At 35.3% G+C, this 10,418-nt stretch overlaps 1 protein-coding gene across 1 annotated transcript; it reads right to left on the bottom strand.

Annotated features, from left to right (window-relative positions):
- Positions 1–342: 342 nt before the first annotated feature.
- On the bottom strand, positions 343–9,347 carry LOC141397604 (vitellogenin-1-like). The gene is made up of 3 exons (XM_073974112.1): positions 8,516–9,347; positions 1,129–1,385; positions 343–1,064 (listed from the first exon to the last, which is right to left on the bottom strand). The coding sequence occupies exons 1-3, from the start codon at positions 8,751–8,753 to the stop codon at positions 390–392; spliced, it is 1,170 nt and encodes a 389-aa protein (XP_073830213.1). The 5' UTR covers positions 8,754–9,347; the 3' UTR covers positions 343–389.
- Positions 9,348–10,418: the final 1,071 nt, after the last annotated feature.

The raw sequence follows: 10,418 nt of genomic DNA, 5'->3' as shown, positions 1-10,418 counted from the left end.
CCATTTAAAAAAAAAATATATATAAAATATGAACCGATCAGGTTTTGACACCAAAATACCTAAATTGTTTGATTACGACTGAATGTCAGAAACAAACGGAATTAAAATTATGATATCTTTGACAGCTTGGCATGTGGCAGTGGGCCGTTGCCAGATTGTAATTTTTTGGTTTTGGAGGTTTGAGAGTGTTAAGAATATAATTCCGTTATTATTTGATTTCAACCACTGACTTGAAAATATGACTTTTTGCATCAAAAACCTGTCATTGGCCCCATCGTGCAGTGGTGGTGAGGGTGTAAAAAGCCGTTCTTACTTATATTATTTTAAAATCACTTTGTGAAATTTCAGTTCAAAGTAATATTTTTATTCAATATTTTTCACATCCAAACTCATTTACTTGTACACAGCCCACATTCACTAATGAATATATCATCATCAGGATTTGCATTTCCGCCAAAGGGGGATTTCGATTTTACTGGTACCACATAAATACCCTTTTCACTCGATGGTGTAGCAAATCCCATAGGTATGGGTTGCCTGCTACACATACCGTTGTGTACCTTACGCAACGAATTACAACGTGTAGCCATAAAATCTTCCTCATGTCCTGGATATATACTTTCGCCATAATAACGCCAAGCTCGCTGATGTGAGCAACGAAACAGAGAACATCCCGGTTTGACATTCGAAAATCCACCAGCATAAAAATCAATATCACCAATATGTTCTTTTTTACCCAAACCACCAGGATTTGTGTGTATAACATCGACAAAATCGGCATCACCTCTCTGGAGGCCTGATAAATATTCACCCTCATTGAAACAGGGATTAGCTGGATCCAAGCCGGTTATTCGCGGTAAACGTAAACCGGTCATTTCTTGGAAATAACGACCAGCAGAACCCACAATATGAGCTCCGAGGCTAAAACCAACCAGGTGTATATTTTCCAAAGGAATAGCATCATTTAGTTTTTCCAACCCAATAGCCACAAAACGACCCATTTCTTCGGTATTAAAAGCTGACCATGAATAGAGGGTATCAATGAAATAGGAAGCATTCAGCGCCTGTAATTAAATTAAAATAAATATTTGTTGGAATTTCTTTAATGCGGCGTGCCATTAAACTTACTAAAAAATTATAATCACCTCTACAGTTATACGCCTTGGCCAAATAAGCAATCGAGTTGGATTCGATAGTTGAAGTCCAACCGCCAACAAAAAGTACCAATTTTTTATTCACATCGAAGTTAGGACTTTCCAATATCTTTTCAGCCTCTTCAATGGGAAAACTCTCCGAACTACATGGTGTTCTTAGCTGAAATGACATTTGTTCTATTTCCGGGGATATTTGGGGATTTAAGCGATCGGAACTTATATAAGCTGAACCTGAAATAAGAAATTATTAATAATAACACTATGCAACACTGAAAATGTAAACAACTTCTAGTATGCTTTTTTTTTAATGTACATATTGAGACTATAGTAAGGTTTTGTCCTGTCAAATCCAGTTCTGATTTTATGGCCTCATCTAAACCGCATTCTAAAGTTTTCTGTTGAATTTCACAATGAAAGACGCCACACCAAAATGCTTAATTTTCAACAGCTTTGTTGTTGTAAGATTTTACTCAAAATGTTTTTAAAATTTACATATTTTGAGTTGCTATTTTTGACACAATTTATTGTAATTTTATGTAAATGTATGCAAAAGAACCCACACAATTTCTGAATGTTTTACTTACTATTTGTATGTAAGTCAAGCTTAATCTCATATTTGTTGTTTTCAAATTTAAAAACAACAAGTTTAAAGTGGGATGTAGTTAAAATTGATTACTTTTGGGGATGGCAGAGAAGACTAGTTTCGTCTAATGCCACTTGGACTCATCAGTTCTCTTAGTTCTTTGTATTGAAACAAAGAACCCTTCCCCAATTTTATGACGACTCGAGCTCAAGAATAAGTGTGACTGACTTAAATGTGACTTAAATGCGAATTCAACCGAAACACCTAAAATGTGTTTAATAAAACTACATTTTGAATACGCACATCAACAACAACAACACTTTAGCGACGACTAAGTACTAAACCCTTTAGCTTTTTTGTGTCGTGTTTGCTGGTGCCACGAACACGACAATTCCCCACCTCTACTCCCAATCTGATAACCCGCAATACCTCTTCCATGGGACCATATTAAAACGTGTATCTATACCACCATTATCTGTAGGCATGTTTTATATCGTACTACGATACCGCTCGATGTGAAGTCTTTTAATGGTTTTCTACCCACTAAGAAAATGATCAATATAGGTTACTATTTTGACATATTCGCAATATGAAATTTCCTCCAGATTTTACGTATTTTGAAGGTTGTACACAAATCGTTCAAATGGAATGATTGAATCATGGTATTTCGGATTAAGAATGGGAAGAAAACATCGATGACTGATCGGTATTTAAAACAAAAATTCTTCAGTAAGCGTGGCGGAAGAACTCAGTACTTTCATAAACATTAGGAAACTAATTGTTCCATTTTACTTCAATACAACTCGTTGTGGAGAGTAAAAAAAATTTTGGTCCGGCCGGACTTAACGCCATTCTTAGTTGTTTATGTATATTAGGGTTTTACCTTTTTTGCAATTTTTGCAAATATCAAAAATACCACCGCATAGCCGTGTAGAGCATGAAAAGCTACTGTGAAATACGGAGTCATTTTTTCTCTATGGCGAAAAAAGTTTCCGCACCAAATGCATTAAAGTTCAGTAATGCGTTATTTAATTTTATTTTTAATAATGACATATACGCTTTTCGTATTAACTTATTAATAGTTTAAATCTAATTTAAAATCAATGTCGAACCATTCTGGACCAATTAGTTATCAAATCGCGATATTTCAAAGCATTTAATGCACCTTTGACAATATTGAAATTTTTTGTTTTTCTTTATGAACTCGCGAATTTTATGTTAAATTTGCCATTCCGTTTGTAAAACATCAAAATATACAGTAGAAATCCTATAAATATTCGTGATCAGCATAAAATTCTAATTCTAAATAGCCCGGAATTTTTAAGATAAAACTTTATAATTGGTATAGAAGTTTCTATTATCTACGGTGTTTGTTATTGAAAATGGGCTCTACCGGTCCATGTTTTGATATAGCCCCCATAGAAGGGTACCTACGGATTTTTGGTATTTTATAGGTCTTAGACTCAATATGCCACCGAAATGGCTGGTATTTAGTCTTCGTTGTGGGTATAACACATTCCACTTGAAATTTGACGGTATAGGTCGACGTCTTCATATAGCCCTCATAGAAGGGTACCTCCGGATTTTCTGTATTTTAAAGGTCTTAGCCTCAATATACCACCGAAATGGCCAACATTTTGTATTTAGTCTTAGTTGGGGGTATAAAACTGTCCACCTGTCAGTATAGGGCATTGTTGGCCAGCAGAGCAAAAGCGACATTAAATCCTATGCATGCGTGCATAGGCATTTGTGTTACTTGCGCTTACGCAGCATGTATGGGTATAGTTTGTAAGGTCTTGGCCATCAGGGCTATGGGGTATGGTATTTAGTCTTCGCGGTATAAAACTTTCCACCTGAAATTTGTCAGTGTAGGTCCACGTCCTCATATAGTCCCCATAGAACGGTAATACACGAATCCGGTATTTTGAAGGTTGTAGCCTCAATATAACCCCGAAATGGCTGAAATTTGGTCTTTGTTGGCAGTATTAAACTTACCACCGGAAATCTATCGGTATAGGTCCACGTATTTCGGTATTTTTAAGGATTTAGCATCAATATACCACTGACATGGCTGTAATTTGGTTTTTAGTCTTCGTTGGGGGTTTAAAAACGTCTTCATATAGCCCCCATAGAACGGATTTCTGCTTTATATTGCTTAAATTTTTTATGTTGATATCTTTAAAACTCAACGAGTTACAGATTAATTAGGGAGTTTGATATAAATCAACAAAAAATTTTATGAGTTTATTAAACATTAAATCACTTCAAACCATATTTGATCTTGTACAGAAATTTAGAACTGATATCTGGTCAGCTCCTCACTAAAGATGGTTCAGGTAGTATTTTTTTAAAAATCCTATTAAGTTGGGAAGTCAAATATCAATAGGCAACTTAAACGCGTTTTTCTCGAAACTTGAGATGTGACACTCTTTGAGTAAATGAGCGATATGATCTCTCTAGGCGTTCGTAGAAGATATCATTGATCTCTTCATCTTTCTCTTCGGCCAGGGCAAGGGTGCAGATGAGACTGATGTTAAATAACTTTGCAATTCTCTCATCAAGCGAAGTGTTTGTGTAGACAAGATAAAAAGAATTCGTAGAAAAAATAGAAATTGCTAACTCAGAAAACGTATTTTTTGAATTATGCCACTGTTTGAGTAAATGAGCGATATATTCTTGATAAGGCAAAAGTCTGAATAGATCATGTCATGTCCGTCTGCTGTAATCACTCTGTAAATCTAGGCTAATGTTTTGGTATACCCTTATATAACGGTATTTTGTAGATTTTAGCTGCAATTTTTAATCAAACCAGCTGTAATTTGACATTTTAGGTTTCCAATGGTCACAAAACTTTTCTACCAAAAATGTCTACCAACAAAGGCAAAAGTTTCAGTATAGCCCCCATATAACGGTACCTTCCTGATATTTGGTATTTTGAGGATTTCAGCTACCATTTTTTTACCGAGTTAGGTGTAATTTGACATTTGAGGTTCCTAGTGCTCACAACCATTTTCCACCAAAACTAATCAAAATGGGTCCTTGTTTTGATATATCCTCCCGATTTTAGGTATTTTGAAGATTTTATCTACAATTTTTGAGTGAACTATCAGTAATTTTCCATTTGAGATTCCCAGTGGACTCAAAACTGCTTCACTAAAAATTGTCCCGATTTTCGGTATTTTTAACCGAACTAGCTGTAATTTGACATATCGCTCATTTACTCAAAGAGTAAATTCAAAAAATCCAGTATCGAGAAAAACGCGTTTTAATTTGGCGATCGAAATTTGACTTCCCAACTTGAAATGATTGTTGCACAAAAACCAAAATAACTACTTGGACCATATTTTGTAAACAGCTAGCCTGATATCAGTGTTAAATTTATGTGCAAGGTCAAGCATGATTTGAAGTGTTTTAGTCCTTCATAAACTCAAAAAACTTTTTTGTTGAATTATGCCAAACTCGTAGTAAATGACCTGTAATTGGATACAAGATAAAGTAGAAGTCGCAAAAAAATAGAAATTGCTTACACAGAAAACGCATTTTTTGAGTTATGCCACTATTTGAGTAAATGAGCGATATGAAGTTCCCAGTGTTAGGATAACTTCTCCAACATAGTTCAACACTTTGATATGGCCCCCATTTTCTGAACTTATTTAAGCATTTGGGATGTCAGTGGTCGAAAAACTTCTCCACTTAAAATAGTGGACAGGAAATGAAACTAATTATTCAATTTTAGTTTAGTGTATTTTATGTTGGAGGGTATAAAAAGTTCGGAACATAAGATTGGGTTACTAATCCGTTGCATGGAAGAAATACCAAAATATCTATCTGTAAGAGCCAACTCGAAGTACTTGGGAAAAAGGGCCTACATATATCTGCGTTGTTATGGCGGGATGACAGTGGATGAAACCATATAGATCAACGGTGGCACCCACAGGCTTCCAAGAGGTTTACGATCGTGCTTAGACATTGTTGAGTGCCAGGCTCTATAAGCTCTTCCTTGTGCTCACATGCAAAGAAGAAATTCATCAAAAACATGACAATAAAGAAATAACCAAAAGAAATATTAATCTCCTAGTAGTTCACAGGTATATGCCAAATCCTCCTGCAACTGCGGCAAGCTCCACGTAAGTGGAAAGGATCACTTCATGTTTAGACAGTGTTTCAGAAACCTCTTGAAGCCCTATGCTCCACAAGGAGTGAAGCGGTAAAGAAGAAGAAGCCTAACGCCCAACCTAAGTTGTTATACGTTTGTTTTTCGAAAAAAAAAAACACGTAACACCGCGAAATATTGGTCGTAGACACCCCATGTGGGGCATGTGGGGCGACAAGATAAAGCGATTTTGAGATGTGTGACATTCCGCCCTACCGTCCGTTAAAAATTGTAATCACGCTATAGACCGCAATTATAGGCCAATCTTCACGAAATTTTGTATGGAGGTCGGGTTCAGACCAGAAGAGACCCTAATAGTTTTTGGTTATGATCACAAAATATTAAGGGGATGAAATGGACAAAAAACAAATTTTTTTATCCAATTTTCTGATCGTATAATATTTAGCGTATTAAATGAACCAGAACTTTTGTGTGAAAATTTATAACGTTTTTAGTGAAATGACTATATCCTTATTATGTATGTTGATGTACATGGTCAAATAACAGTGTTACAACCTAGTATATACAGGGATCCCTCAGTTTTAATTGTGGGTAGTGTAACCTTAATCGCGCTTGAAGTCTCAGTTAGGGTTCAATACTGACAAATGTCACTGCAACAACATTTTCTTTAGTCTCATTTTGGTAGGATTTGCGATTTCCAAGCAAATTCCTGAAAAAAAAACCCTAAAAAATGTGACCTTTGACCAATATTTATTTAAAAATCCCTTTGTCGATTTTTTTGCTTTTTTTATTTTTCTCAGCTATGAACATTGTAGATTCAGAATCTGCAAAAACTTCCCAGGTGTAAGCATTTTCCATTTAAAGTTAGTTAAGACGCACCGTGCATTATATTGTTTTGTAGGGAGGTGATTGTCCCAATTTCAACTTTTTAATCTCAAAAGTGGTTAAACTTAGGAAAAAGTCGTAAAGGTCAATTTTGTAGAGAATTTTCAGGGGGATCGCGATTAATTTGAAAAGCGCTCCGGCGATTTTTTTTTATTTTTCATCTATAAACATTGTAGTTACATTTAAAGTGGTTCAGGCGCACCGTGATATATAGGTGTGTTTTCCTTTATAGTTTTGGTTTGTTCATACAGAACTACGTTCACCTTCCATGCTACAAAATTTCGCAACCATGATAGAAAAGTATTAAAACTATGATAGAGGAATTCGAGGCGATGGCTGTTGAGTAAAGTAAAGTAAAGAAACCATCAGCTGCCCCTACCCATCCACCAACAAATGGTTGATGCCGCCATCAAAACACTGAAGGAACGTGGTGGTTCATCTTTGCCTGCCATCAAGAAATATTTGGCCAGCACCTACAAGGTTGATGCCTAAAAATTGGCTCCTTTTATCAAGAAGTGTTTGAAGAGCGCTGTTGCCAGTGGAAAACTGATCCAAACTAAAGGTAAGGTTGCTTCTGGTTCACTCAAATTGTCTGCCTTGGCTTCCAAGGAACCCGAAGCAAAGACTGCAGAAAAGAAGAATAAGGCCCCAGCTGTTGAGAAGAAGAAGAAGGTTGCCCCTAAAAAGGACGCCGGTGAAAAGAAAACCGCAGTTAGGTATCCATCAGCTGCCAAAAAGAGAAGAAGATTTTATTTAAATTACGATGCTGTACGGGGTTTTGAATTTGTTAGGCCAACTTTTTTTAGAAGTAAGGTAATACCTCGAAATATTGATCTTTTTCATTGATGCGTTTAGTATTTCCCCTTCCTAATGTATTTTTTTAATTTTTTGAAGAAATATGTATGTATATGTAGTCAAAATGATCCATCTGCCCATTACGAAATAATGAAAATAATATGTAACGTGTCGCAATCATACATACATATATTCCCACAACATCCCCGAAGGAACAAGGGGGACTTCGCAACCATATAAATAAATTCCGCGGAAAACTAGTGCCTAGGGGAAATCCATCCAACTACAGCCTCTTTTACTTGTTTATCACTACCTTTAACGGGTGTTAACGGCAGCTGCCCTGGAGACACCACGGGGAGGTCAGTGACCACTTGAGATGAAAGAGGGACTAATATAAGTCCTGGGGTTCGCCATGTTAAAGCCGGTCAGAACCGTTACTTAGTATCTTTAGACCCCTACGTCGCCCATTCGTCTCCGTAGTTGGGGATAAAAAATATTACTGCAGATAATTATCGGTATATATAGCACCATAGAACAGTACCTTCCGATTTTAGGTTTACATTTTGGCCACGTTGTACAACCGAAATGGCTAACATCTTATTTCAAAATAGTTTGTGGTCGGCACAGCCGTACTTAACGCCGTTTATCCTTTCCATCTATTCGTTGATAGATGCTAAAAGGTCATACATTGCTGAATAGATTAGCTCAAAGGACATCTGCCATTGGAGAAATTGGCTCAAAGCCATCTACAGTCGGAGAGATGGGCTCAAAGGACATATTTTCTTTTATTGATGGGCTCCCTAAGTTTTTTTCAATAGAATGTTTATTGAGCTTATCTAAAGGTGAGTACCCACGGGGTACCAGTGTTCATATGAAATGAAAGAATGACCGTGATTAGATATTATTATTGTAATGTAAACGACAATTGCTAAATAAACAACTTTACCTTGTTGATATTCTTTCATTTAACGTAAAAAAACTTACATAACTGATGTATTGTTCCAAATACCGCACGTTCTGGTAAACCAATAAATAATTGTTTCGATTGTCGCAAAAGTTCTCGGGGCCGTGGAAAACCTCTCGCCAATTCACTGCCAACGCCACTAACTAGCGATCTAAACGAATCAGCAACATGGCTACGATTTACAATCAATCGGCTAGAAACCTCATGTGTTACACAAAAAATCAGTAGACAAACAATTAATGGAAATTTACTTTCCATTGTAAAACTATGGAAGAAATTCGCCAAAAAGAACGTTCGTTGTAAAATTCTTCTTCGAATGTGGGAGTGCTATCGAACTGAAATTCTAATTGGAACTAAACATTCGATTTGTCACATTCTCAATATTTGTTTAGTCGGCAGCGAAATGATGTCAACAATTCTCATTCATCTCTCAATAATGGATGTTTCAACTTTGAATAAATAGTTATATATATCGATGTTAGTATAAAAAAACAATTAACTTATAAATAAATTTACTACACATTAGTAAATGTTTTCTGTTGTCTGTGAAGAGCAACAGTGCAAATTTAGTAGGGGCCAGTACTGATATGTTATAAAAATACTTTTAATGGAAATAATAATAGATTCGTTGGTTTTTATTTGAAATCAAATATTTTATTATGATGATTGGACATAGCTGCTTAATACACTTTTTTCTCTAACCACAAATATTAGCTACTCATCAACAACCGTTTAATTTTGTGGTGTTAGAAATTTAAGCAAATCACTTAATACGTTCGAGAAAATTTGTATACAACGAAATAATTGTTTTGTGGATGTTTTTATCCGCGTTAATTACGTTAATTTTTACACTCAAAAAATTATGACAATTTATTATTTATATTCCCCCATAGCAAAGCCACATGACAATGTTCTATGATGATAGAATTATATTTCGTGGTTGAAATAGATTCACAGTTTTTTTTTATTGATGCAAATTACAATGCTTTGGTAAAATTTATTGTAATATCTCGACATATTGTTCTTTTTTTTTTTGATTGATAGATTCGGTAAAAATCAGCGAAAGCCAGACTGTGGTAAGGGGTATTATGTCTTTGTGCATTTGTATGTAACATGCATAACGAAACGAGATAGACCCATAGTTCCTTTTGGGAATATACATAGAATCACTTTCTGAGTCGATTTATGCATGTCCGTCCGTCCGTTCGCAACGTACAGGTCGCATTTATTGTCCGATTCAGCTGAAAATTGGAAAATATCATTTTTTTAGCCATAAAAAGAACGCTATTGCTTTTGGTTAAAATCGTTTCAGATTTTTTTTTATTATTAAGTCTATAGATAATACATGTATCCTTACAGACTAAAAATATACATATATACAATTACGATTGGATGGAAGTGTTATGTATTAAGATGTAATATTATTTTCCGTTTTAAAGCATCTTTATTTTCAGACAGATCGATCTGATTATAAAATTTATTGAATTGCAAAAGAAGGTAGCGTAGTGGATCGTTATTGGCATAATTCCTCTGAAAGTATTGAATTTGAAGCAGTTGAAAATTTCTTGTTTGCCTGATGGGAGTTTTTTTTTATGATCCTACTCATTATCAGGTCTGAATAAAATCTTCCTTGAATGATATTTAAAACAAAATTTAAACCCAGCATTACTCGACGACTTTTCAATGTAGGCAGTTTAATCATATTAAGTCTTGTCCCATACGAAGGTAGGTTCTGATAGTTCCATCCATGATGACGCAGACAGAATAAAAGAAATTGTTTCTGAACCGATTCAATCATGTTTTCGTATATAGTGTAATGAGGATCCCATATTACTGCACCATATTCAAGTATGCTACGAACAAAAGATATGTAAAGACGTTTCGTGATTTGCGGATCCCCAAATTCTTTACCCCATCGTTTCA

The sequence above is a fragment of the Musca autumnalis genome, unplaced genomic scaffold (genome assembly GCF_047663935.1).
Source record: "Musca autumnalis isolate F117 unplaced genomic scaffold, ASM4766393v1 scaffold_3, whole genome shotgun sequence".
In the NCBI taxonomy this organism is placed as follows: Eukaryota; Metazoa; Arthropoda; class Insecta; order Diptera; family Muscidae; genus Musca; species Musca autumnalis.
Note: the sequence above shows the minus strand (reverse complement) of the source record. Positions and strands in the feature narration are given on the sequence as shown.

Bases quoted from the DNA above. Each gene is read 5' to 3' on its own strand.
- LOC141397604 (XM_073974112.1), bottom strand. From the start codon at position 8,753: ATGGAAAGTAAATTTCCATTAATTGTTTGTCTACTGATTTTTTGTGTA. The intron at 1,386-8,515 runs GTAAGTTTTTTT...TTCTTATTTCAG, and splicing joins TGGAACAATACATCAGTTAT to GTTCAGCTTATATAAGTTCC. The intron at 1,065-1,128 runs GTAAGTTTAATG...ATTTAATTACAG, and splicing joins GAGGTGATTATAATTTTTTA to GCGCTGAATGCTTCCTATTT.